At 39.9% G+C, this 11164-nt stretch overlaps 1 protein-coding gene across 3 annotated transcripts in view; it reads left to right on the top strand.

The window, feature by feature from the left end:
- The first annotated feature begins 1125 nt into the window (after window positions 1-1125).
- cfap74 (cilia and flagella associated protein 74) overlaps window positions 1126-11164 on the top strand; it is a 31398-nt gene continuing 21359 nt past the window's right edge. Inside the window, exons 1-14 of one of the 3 annotated variants that reach the window (XM_061273016.1) lie at window positions 1126-1213; window positions 1463-1562; window positions 1915-1999; window positions 2488-2640; window positions 4109-4207; window positions 4311-4415; window positions 4743-4916; window positions 5626-5736; window positions 5967-6069; window positions 7131-7288; window positions 7620-7827; window positions 7903-8043; window positions 9523-9678; window positions 9755-9873. In XM_061273016.1, coding sequence (XP_061129000.1) covers window positions 1196-1213; window positions 1463-1562; window positions 1915-1999; window positions 2488-2640; window positions 4109-4207; window positions 4311-4415; window positions 4743-4916; window positions 5626-5736; window positions 5967-6069; window positions 7131-7288; window positions 7620-7827; window positions 7903-8043; window positions 9523-9678; window positions 9755-9873 — 1730 coding nt within the window. In that variant the 5' untranslated portion in view covers window positions 1126-1195. Of the gene's footprint in view, window positions 1214-1462; window positions 1563-1914; window positions 2006-2487; window positions 2641-4108; window positions 4208-4310; window positions 4416-4742; window positions 4917-5625; window positions 5737-5966; window positions 6070-7130; window positions 7289-7619; window positions 7828-7902; window positions 8044-9522; window positions 9679-9754; window positions 9874-11164 lie in introns of all 3 variants that reach the window. The other 2 variants (XM_061273015.1, XM_061273017.1) reach the window with 2 other exon arrangements.

Raw genomic sequence — 11164 nt, 5'->3', positions numbered from 1 at the left:
AACTCACCCACAACTCTAATGAGGACAAGCAATATAGAAAACACATGGATGGATGGCAGTGACACTGTTGAATGAAAAAAACTGTACAGCTTCAATGCTGATCAGCTAGAATCCGCTGTCAATGTCTTTTTTTTCCAGTAGAGCTTCATCTGATAGTGACAGTATCTGGCATGTGTAACAAAAGATTTTGCATAGCTCACAGATTTCTCATTCTTTCTGAACCAGTCCAGACATTTTTTGCTGAATGTGGCTATAGAAATATCAGCTATGACACTGTAGAATGACATTGGGAGTGTTAGGGTGGCATTTCTGTATTAAAAACTATTTTAGATGGAACTATATGTTCTGAACTATGGTCAGGTCAGGGCTTGGTGTTTGGAGGTAGCTTCCTGAAATTGTGTCTGATACAGCCCCTTTTTCTTCTCAATATCTGCGTGGCCACTGGCTCCTGCCTCACTCTCCCACAAGTATTCATTCTAGATTGTGTCCTGCCATTTGATTTTGTAGCGACGCAGATGTGTGTCAAAAAATATCTGAATCTTTTGCTGCATCTGCGTTGGATTGCATTGCCTTATGAATTACTTGAATTATCCATCCATCTTTGCATCTTCAATATCGCGTACATGTTCTCATTAGGGTGGCTGGTGCACCCCTGGATCAGTGGCGTAGCCAAGCCGGGGCGAGCCGGGGCGGCGCCCCAGTTAGGACTCCCTGCGCCCCGGTTGAAAAAAAAAAAAAAGACCTTTTTCGATTCTTCATTTTCATGCCGTTTTTTTCTTTCGGTCTTGCGCAAACGATGTTATCCATTCACCGTTTGCCTCCCGGACCCGGATGTTGTTTTAGCAATCAGCGAACGGCGTGGGTGATGTTCGATTTTTTTTCCTATGGGCGCGCGCCCCTACTGGAAAAATTCCTGGCTACGCCACTGCCCTGGATAAACCACACTGTGCTGTCTTAATTCTAAAAGACATAAAATGCGTGACAGTTTGGTTAAACCGGATAAAATACAAGGAGCCGCCACCAAATCAAAGTGAAAACATTTTAAACTACATGTCATGAACATCATAAAGCGACTGTCATTGTTTAGCTGTAATGCAATTTTGCCGACTGTCGTCCTTGTTTACTTCCGCTTCCCGTGTTACTTGGAAACCACCAAACAGGGCAAAAAAGTTAAGAGCGACAATAAGTCAAAAGAATGGACAAGTCGAGCGAGGTAACTGATCGCTAAAAATCTTGTGTTTTTTGTGACTTTTTAACTTTCGGCACATTTGCAATTCCCGTAGCGATGAACATGCACGTCATGAAGGGTTTTGATTTGCTGCAAAAAAAAAGAACAAACTAACTAACTTCATGCCATGTCAATGCAATATACTTTTGCATGGGAAGTTTTATCAAACCATGCTGGTTTACTGTAGCGACAGCTATCATGGCAAATCAAATGTTCTAAGTTCTTGATTCACAGGGAATTGTGGAGGAGACAGACAATGGATGTGAATGGGATATGGCGTCTGACACCTGTGAACTGACGGGCAACCAGCTCAGCTCTGATGAGGACACCGATAGTGAGTGTTCAACATTGTACATCTTTTTATGGACTGTAATTTTTTTACTCGTAGAAGAACAAAATGTCAGAAACAGCTGTTAGTCAAAGTCAAAGTCTGCTTTATTGTCAATTTCTTCACATGTCAAGACACAAAGAGATCGAAATTACGTTTCCCACTATCCCAATGTTATTGCCAGTCATTTTTAGTCATTTGTAACTTTTATGACATTATCTTTTCATTTAATATTATTTGTTATTATTATTATTATTATTATTATTATTATTATTATTATTATTATTATTATTATTATTATTATTATTATTATAGTAATATTATTAATATTATTATTTGTTGTTATTTGTTTCTGAAGGCAATGAAGAGAATGATTTTAAGATGGATGACTTTAAGGATGAAGAAGCAGATGAGTTTCCTGATCTGGAGTGGTTAAAAGAATTGTACGAGTGGGTCATTTTTTATTTACTCTAATAATGACACAATATCTTATTATTATTCATTATTTATTACACTCAATATAATCCCTTGAGGGGAAATTTAACTCTCACGCTGTCATATATGTTGGTGTTGCACACCACACAGAGAAACCCGATCACACACATGAAGGGTCTTTAAAGATTGAGACATAAGAAGCGTAAAAAGGGGACACGAAATAGTGCTGTGCCTTTTGAACTAGATTGGAACCTTGTACAAATAATAAAGCAGCAACAGACTGGCATCTTTCACAAGAGCTAGTTTGCATTTTACATTTGCGTGGCTCGAACGTTGCAAAGCCATACAGTTGTCTTAATTAATCTAAAATCCCTGTAGCTCAATATTTTAATGTGCAGTTATTGTGTCAATTATTTTTCTCAAACAAAAATTATAATTTCACACGTAACAATTTCACTTTTGTTCCCCCCACCCCCACCTGCCCGACAAAAAAAAGAGAGAATGATAGTGATGATGACCTTGCCAGTGAGCAAGGCGATGTCAAGCAGAGGACATTTTCAGAGACAGCACGAATGTTCAAGCTGAGACGGAACCTGCACCAGCTGGACAACTTCCAGAGACAGAAGGAGTGTGCGCTCCTGAAAGCCAGGTTTGGTATACACACTGATGCCTAATGCTACAGTCTGTCATTTTCTTTTCTACACTATGTTGCCCGCAGCCATGACAGCCACGTTTGCCCTAAATACTGTGTGTCGTGGGATTCTGTCTATTTTTTCCTCTGTATCCAAGTTAGTGCAAAGTTTTTTATGGTCTATCACGATATTTGTGATGGACTGTGGGGGGAAGAGGCACTAGAGCTGGATTCATCAACTGGCGGCCCGCAGAGTCTTCCAAAATGGCTTGTGACTACATTTTATATTTATGAGGACTGAACAGAAAAATGCCTGCAGTTTCGTTGCAATATGAAAAAATATATATATATACAATAAACATCAAATATCAGTTCAAAATTTGACAGTACCAACTTTTTTTTATTTGATTTCTTTTTGAGGGTCAGGCCCCCAAGGTGGTTAGAATTCTGACCCTCTGACAAATTTGGTGACCCATGCTATTGAGTCAAGGAGGCTCAAAGGAGCACTATGGCTTCTGGTCTACCGCAAATGACATTCGCATTTGGATGGGGCCCTCATATCAAACTCTTGACACCTTTATCATGTTCTGGCAAGGCATTCTATTAAGGATATAACTGTTTTGTAAATTGTGGTTCAAAATACGTAAATGTGGTTAGGTCAAGCCCACTCTCTTCTTTGTAACTCACAAATAATCTGCTGAGTAACATGTACAGTAGGAATTTGATGTTTCCACTTAGTCTCTTGCAAAGAAAAATCTTGGAACTTTGTTTTTCAACGAACACCCATGCACTAAAGAAGAAGCACAAGATGAAATTGTTGATAAGAGAGTTATTATTACAATACTGTATTCATGTCCACTATATATGTCCAAGGATGGTCAAACGCGACGCCCTACCACATTTGCCCATCCCGTTTGCCTGCATTGTGTCAGATGGGTCGTCCAAGGTGGCCTGATTTGCGATTACCGTGGCCACTCAAAGCATAATGTAAACATACATTAGTTACCAGCCTTTTGTGTGTATGGAACATTTCTGTAGCCATGGGTTTTGTAGTCTCCAACGAAGCAGTTTCCAGAAAGTCTGTCATTTGGTGTCCATTTTCTTCTCTTGTTTTGTATGGTGCCTGAGTTGTGCTGTACCCAATGATACATGCTGCAGTAGCCAGCAAATGTGTCTGTCATTTTCTTTAGCACCAAAACATTTCAAAGTCATGATGGTGCTACGCTGCATTCTGATCAAACACAAGTTAAATGGAACTCAAGCACGCCCAGCTTTTAAAGCATCTGTGGCGCTTGACACATGCTATGCGTCATCACTTTCTTTTCATGCCTTCTCTCTGTCATGATGTTTTTTTCCCCACCACCGTTTCTATATTAGACTTTTTTTTTTAATTGCAATGGCCACACACGAATCTGAAGCTTGGAATTGTTTTCTCTCTGTCAACGCTTACAAGCTGTCGGTCTCTCGTGTTTGTTTCCATTTCAAGAGAAGACCTCAGCCTCTTGCGTCAGAGCATTGAGAGTCTATTGGAGCAGCGGGATGTGTTGGAGCGAGAAATAGAACATCAAGAAGCAGCAAAGAACAGGTCTGTTCATCACAAATGTTAAGATCATAGAGTTGTTAATAATATCACAGAATGAGTTGTTTTCCTTCAGTCTCTGCTAGCCACTATTTTTCTCACAATACAGCGTGGCAGTTATTCGTTTGCGGGCTCAGCATAAGACTCTGTGTTACAAACTGCAAAGGGAAGAAGAAATTGAGGCCCAAACCAACAATGAGCTGAGGCAACAAGAGTGAGTATCCATGGGGAAAAACGTGTTTTGGCAGGGACTAACTGTAGTTGTCTGCAACCACAGATGGCATAATAAAAATAAAGGAACCTGGCAAAATGCAGTTTGAGAAAGTCTGACCACTTTGCAGTAGAGTTGTGTGAAACAAAATGAGTACCAAACCTCCCTTTAAGAGCGTATTTAGTTCAGAAGCTGTAAGAGTCAAATCAGAAATTTGATAGTTGGCTTAGTTGTCAAAGCTGTTCTGAAATTTTCTTCATAATAGGATTCAGGATGTTGTGTGGTTCAGCCAAAACTTATTTTGTCATGATGGATTTGTCTTGTATGTAGATTAGAGCTCAGTGAGATTGAGCTGGAGGTTGGCAAGTTCTCCGTATTGCGGAAGGAGGTGCAAGAAGAAGGGCGGGTCATCGAGGTCCACAAAGCTCAGAATGCAGTCAAACGGCTACAGCAGGAGATGAACAACAGCCATACCCTGCAGCTAAAGATTCAACATCTCAAAAAGTTTCAATCTTTCTTGTTTTGGCTTGATACATTTGAATGCAGCTTAGTGTTTTGCATGCAGCCTTTAGAAATCATCTTGGTATCCGAACTGCATGACTCTTTCCCATGCAGTGGTACCGTAATTTGCAAATTGAATTTGTTTTGTGATCACGTGCGTAACTCAGATGACTCATATCAAATTAGTTTTCCACATTAACATAAATTAAAATACCATTAAATGTTGCAATCCCCCTCAGTAAGAATTTTTTGATAAGTGGTTGCAATAACGGTTGGATGGATGTTTTCTTTTAATAAGGCAAAATAGCACAGTAGTGCGAAATTAAAATGTCGAAACATAGTAAAACCTTGAAAGATAATGTAAATAAAATAGTTGGCTTTATAAAATGTATTAAATCACTCACACATTGTAGTATTTGTACACCGTTCCTGTGTTTGTGAAGTCGACGAAATGGTGCATCGTCACGTTTTTTTTTTTTTTTTCTTTTGACTCGATCTTAATTCAAATTTTTGTTGGCACTACAAAAAAAATAGACGAAAACCCCGCAAGTTTGGCCACTTGTAAGTCAAGGCACCACTGTACTTCAAGGAAAAGACTATTGGCTTACAAAAAATTGCAATTGCAGTGTAATAAAACAACTTTCAAAAGGAGGATCATTGTTGTAGACACTGAAAAGCTGTGCTCTCTGCGTGTGCTCCCATGTGCTGAAAGGAAAAATGCTGACATCATGGGGAAAACGGTAACTTTGAGACAGAAGGAAAACGAAGATGTCCAGGCAAACCGCACAGTAGGGGCTAAGTACTTGAGGAAAACTGTCTTAAGGTAATAAGTGATTGCACTCACACAAGTATAAAAGTGGCTTTAATTTTACATTGCAAGGACAAACAAAACATTCTGTGACACAAATATACTGATAAATCCGCATTGTGAATTTTGTCCCTGAATCTTGTTGATCGAAAGTTATAGAAACAACCCACATATCCCACTTCTGTAAGCAAGGGCACTTTTTGTGTTGTAATTGTATTACTCTTGTGACTGTCCTCTTCATTTAGACTGCAACAGCAAGAAGCTGAGAGAGAGCAGAAGAAGAGAGAGTCAATGCAAAAGAGAATACAGGCTGTCAAGTTACTGAAGTCCAACATTGAAGCAACCCAAGTAAGCAGAAATCTCTTCACTGCCAATACAGCATATTCCATTTGAAAGATGGTGATATACACAATCTTGTGTAAATATATTCTGTTAGAAACACACATCATGCCTTAACTGTCATTATATATTACTCTGAGCAAAGAAGCAGGGCGCGGATTGCAAGATCCTGTGTTGACCATTCTGAACTCTCCCTGTAATGATACAAAATAGCGTACATCAATTTGAATTTTGATTCAGTGCAACCATGGTAACAATTGAAGTGTATCCTCGCAAGGAGTTAAAATCAACTAAAGTAAATAAAACGGCATTTTGAGGTGGTTTAGCTGCATTTTCATGCATGGTGCAATCCACAACAAGTATAATGTGGCCACACAGTCTCCCATTCTTGTTTAAAAAGCACATTTGTTGAATGCCCAACAGTCAGTCATGGAAGGCTGGTCGACTTTTATTTGTTTGAAGTTCACAACATTTGTGTTGTCGTTCTGTCCAAAATCCAAACTGGCACTACAAATGATAAAACATTCAAACACTATATAAAGGGTCAAATAAAGCGACTCACCTTCTGGTCACGCGACAAGTAGTTGTAGAATTTACAGAAAAAAATGGGAGTGATGTTATATTTGTGGTTTCATGATTATCGAAACTCTTACTGTATTTGGTGTTTGCGGAACCTTTCTTTGGCGGCATCACAAAAACAAATACACAAGATTTCAATGAGATTCTGTGCTACTGTAATTTTTGGGCAACTATTGGACGTACTGGCGTATTTTCCACTCCTACCAAATAGCATAATCGTACACACAACGTACATACCGTATGCTTCCATATTTGGTCATAAGTTCTTATGAGCCACAATGTCCGAGAATTTGGTACATTAAATTGTGGACCTGGTTTACTTTGGTCAAACTATTTAGAATATTTGCAATCATTTCTCCCTGCATTTTGTTTTCTTGGATAAATTGTCAACATTTGCCTATACTAGATGGTTGTATAAAAGTTTTTAAAGTTTACACGCATGTACTAGGTTGTTGTACTGTTGCCTCATGAGGCCCATGTTTTTTCTTCAGGAAAACCTGCGGGTCAGACAGAGCCGAGCCAAAGCAAACACCTTGAAGAAAGAACGGCAAGAGAAGCGTCTGAAAGAAACGCTACAGGCCGAAGGCATCAACAGCACCAGGCACATAAACCAACAGAAACGAGACGAGGAGATGAAACGAAAGCAAGAGTGAGTCCTCCCCTGTCCCCGGCGTATTCTCTTGAGAATTTAGAAGGTAATTTCATGAAAAGCTGCAATGTTGCATTTGAGCTTTTTCAGGCCGACACAAAAAAGGAGGATTTTTTTTATGAGAATATGATTTTATACGAGTTACAACAAACACAAAATGCAACTTAGCATAAGAACAGGCAGCTTCTCCTCTCTTCTCCTATGCTCTCTGCTGCTTTCCCACATGCATGTCCTCCACTCCCACTCCACGGAGCAGTGTGTAGGTGTTTTCGCTCGCTGTGTACCGAGGTATACATGACCCCATTTCTGTGCAATCCTGTGCCGCTCTTAGGGAATTCAAGGAGAGACAGACGACGAGGAAAGTCGAGATTGTGGACAAGCTTCTTGAGGAGCAGCTGGTGAAGAGTAGAAAAGCACAAAAGGCACCTCTGCCAAAAACCAAAACAGGTCACAAGATCCTTTCCCCAGGCAAGATACGCGAGAAGCTTCTGCGTTACCTGGATTCCGTACACCCATCAGGCACAGAGAGAGAGACAAAAGTGGGTGGATCTCGTGCGTGATGCTATTTGTGTAAAATGACTGTAAGGAGACTGATCACGTGTGTTACTCATCAGTTAAGAAACTTGAGTGCTAGCGGCTCATCATCAGATTCGGACTACCAGGAAGACATCATCCAAAAAGAAATGCAGCACCTGAGCCTTCCCGACAGCCTGGAAGAGCCCGAGTTCTGTGGGCTGTGGGATCAAAACTTCAAGGTGAAACAAAAGGCCTTGCGAGAGTCCACACAAAATGCAAACATGAAAACCTCATTAATCGTTTCCTGAATAGCTGCATAGCGTTTTTTATGTAAATCACAAAATGATCCTACCGTTTATTCCACACGTTTAATTGGAATGGCGTACACTACAAGTTTACCTGTGTTGCCCTTAATCACGCAAGAATCTTAAAGAGCTTCACGGGCCCACAGTTTACACTGCTCAACAACACAAGTCTAAACCTCTACATTAGGATGTTGTGGTAGAAGTGCCGTTTTGCGTTCATCGTGTTAAGTATACAATCCTGACTTTGCGTTGGAGAATCATTTTCTATTTCGGTTGTTAAAGTGGTCGTAATCTTGTGGCCAGTCAGCATATAATGAAGTTGAACGAGTGTGATGCTTTGCTCCAAGACAGCTCTGTGGCACTTACTGCAGTGTGTCTTCTCGCTCACTGCCACTGAGGTGCGTTGGCTCTCGAGCTCATCCAGCAGCCCACACATGAAATGTAGGGCGACAGGCATCACTTCTCATTGTGCTGGTGCCTTTGATGCCTCGGAGCGAGCCAGAGTGCAGCTCCGAGGCCTGGGCATGTGACAAGTGAAGCGTGAGTGATCTAACGGACCTGACTCGTGCCCTCATCAAAAGCTTCGTAGTTATCAACCGATAATAGATGAGCACAGATATTGGAGCGTACTCGTGGATTGATGGATTACTGCCAGGTAAATGACACAACAGAATTACCGAATAGAAGATGAAACGACGCGTTTTGGCATCCATTTAGTATTCACTTACAGTAGATAGCAAAAGTCCACACTCCCCTCTTTAAATGTCAGGTTTTTGTCACAGGAATAGACCAAAAACTATAACGACCTGTACAACTCAATTGAAAACAAATGAAATATTTTCAAGTGGGCAAGTAAAAATCAACAACTGAGATAATCTGGCTGTGTTCAGATTTCAGGTTCATTTATTAATGACCACACAACAAGTTGGTGGAATTTGTTTTCGGTACAGCATGACATGCTCACCTCTCTAGTCATATTAATGGTGGGAAATATTTTGAAATTATTTAAAAAAAAAAATTTTTTAATATCACAAAAAACTGGCATTTAAACAGTGTTGTGTAGACTTTCTAACCAGTCTAACGCAGATTGTGTTTTACAAGACTTAAGGACCGTTTAGCTTCAAGTGGGCTCTTTGTGTGTGAACTGTGAAAAACAAATGATTTCATGTCTCTGATGTCGTTTTTCTATTGAACCGTCAACTAGTGAAAGTGACATAATTCAACTATTCATTGTATTAACTTTGAAATTTGCTCCTATAGTTGAAAAAAAACCATAAACGTTCAACCAGCAAGTGCTTTGTTTATTTTAAGCTGCTTTTTTAATTAATGCCAATGACCTTTGATTTCATTATGTTATAGGGTTTATACAGTATTTATGATTCCATCATTAATTCCATCCTTGTGTGCTTACAGCCCCCCTTGAATGAGAAGGCAAGGCTGACGCCAACAGATGTGAAACAAGAACATGCAGTAATCTGCCCAAAGGTCACCACAACTCCAAAAAAAGTTGGTGGAAAACAGATAAAAGGGCCTTCATTCACGAGTAAGCCAGAAGTCATCCTATTCAAGGTATGGGACCAATTGTGGTGGCTATTTATAAAGCTTTTTAAGTCTAATACTTTTTAGCTTTTAATGTCTATTTTAGGACTTTGAAGTGGGGGAAACCTATAAAAAGAAAGTAGTCCTGACTAACATCAGCTATATTACCAATCACTGCAAGTTTCTTGGGATCTCTGCTCAACTACAGGATTTTATTATGATCAAGTAAGTAACCGGGGGCAGAATTCAAAGAGTCCAGTCCAAGACTCATTGCCAGTTTCATTTTATTCATTTGAAAGATTGCATACGTCATGCTGCTGGGTTTGTATTTTTTATTTTTTGCCCCATAGCAAACTGCCATCATAAAAATGTTAATCACAACACATTTTTTTTTTGTAGGGTACACACTTGTCAAACGGATGTAACCTCTGTTAACAGTCAAAAATGTCAAAACAATGAATCTTTCAATGGTAAATATGGTAATGACGTTTGCTAATGACAACATTTTGAATCTATAATCCATTTTTAAAAAAGTACCCTTACTTAATAAGAGTTCATTGTGGGTACTTCAATGGACACATTTTTAGGTTTAGGTAGGCTTTTTAGGTTGTTTATAAAAGCAACACCGTGTTGTGTCTTTAAAGGTCAAGACATTTGACCATGCATGCCGCAAATTGCCTGATTCGTTTAGCATTTTTTCCCAAGCATTGTTTGTGTTCAATGTCCATATCATACGACCCCACAAGGAATAACAGTAGGTATAAACAGGTACAATTGAACATAATCATATACAAAAATTCTGGCTTGCAAATATTTGAATGCTTCGCCGCAGACATGCCACAAACTACTTATCGTAACGCAATGCATTCACTGACAGTGTTGTCAAAGCATCTTCTAAACAATTTTGTAGGCTGAAGAGTATTCATTATCACTTGGAAACATCTGCTTATGTACCGCGATTTGCCACAAGCTCTTGTCATTTTAACAACGCAGTGGACGTGTGAGGCAAGCCTGTCCTCCCACGTACGGATAGCAGCTCACATCACGAAGCTTAAAGCCCCTCAACTGCTGTGAGTCAAGTCTACTTCACTCCCGGTCTGTTCAGGGTGCACCAGGAATGGATCGTTCACCAGGATTCTAACTGCGTGTGACATTTCCATCAGCGTACACACCCACAAACTTTGATTTGATTTCTTTTTGCCTCATAGCACAGGATCTCCCGAGCTCCGAATGATCTTCTGTCAACATTGTCTGAACATATAAGCGTTTGCACTCGTATCGTAACTCACACGACTGTTTCGTTGGCTGAAGGGTGTCAGTAAACTGCGCATTCTAGCCCTCAATCCCTTAGACTGTGTTACTAAATTGTGCTGCTTGTTTACACTTTAATTAAATTTGATAAACAATGTACAAGCCTTTCCATATCAAGAGGGAGTGATGGGAGACACAGAGAGACAGAGTGAGAGAGACAGACCGGCCCATCTTCCCTGTACACCCCCTGAGTTTCTAAAAATTA

This window comes from Syngnathus typhle, linkage group LG2 (genome assembly GCF_033458585.1).
Source record: "Syngnathus typhle isolate RoL2023-S1 ecotype Sweden linkage group LG2, RoL_Styp_1.0, whole genome shotgun sequence".
Lineage (NCBI taxonomy): Eukaryota > Metazoa > Chordata > Actinopteri > Syngnathiformes > Syngnathidae > Syngnathus > Syngnathus typhle.
The sequence above is the reverse complement of the archived record's forward strand: the minus strand, read 5'-3'. Positions and strand labels throughout refer to the sequence as shown.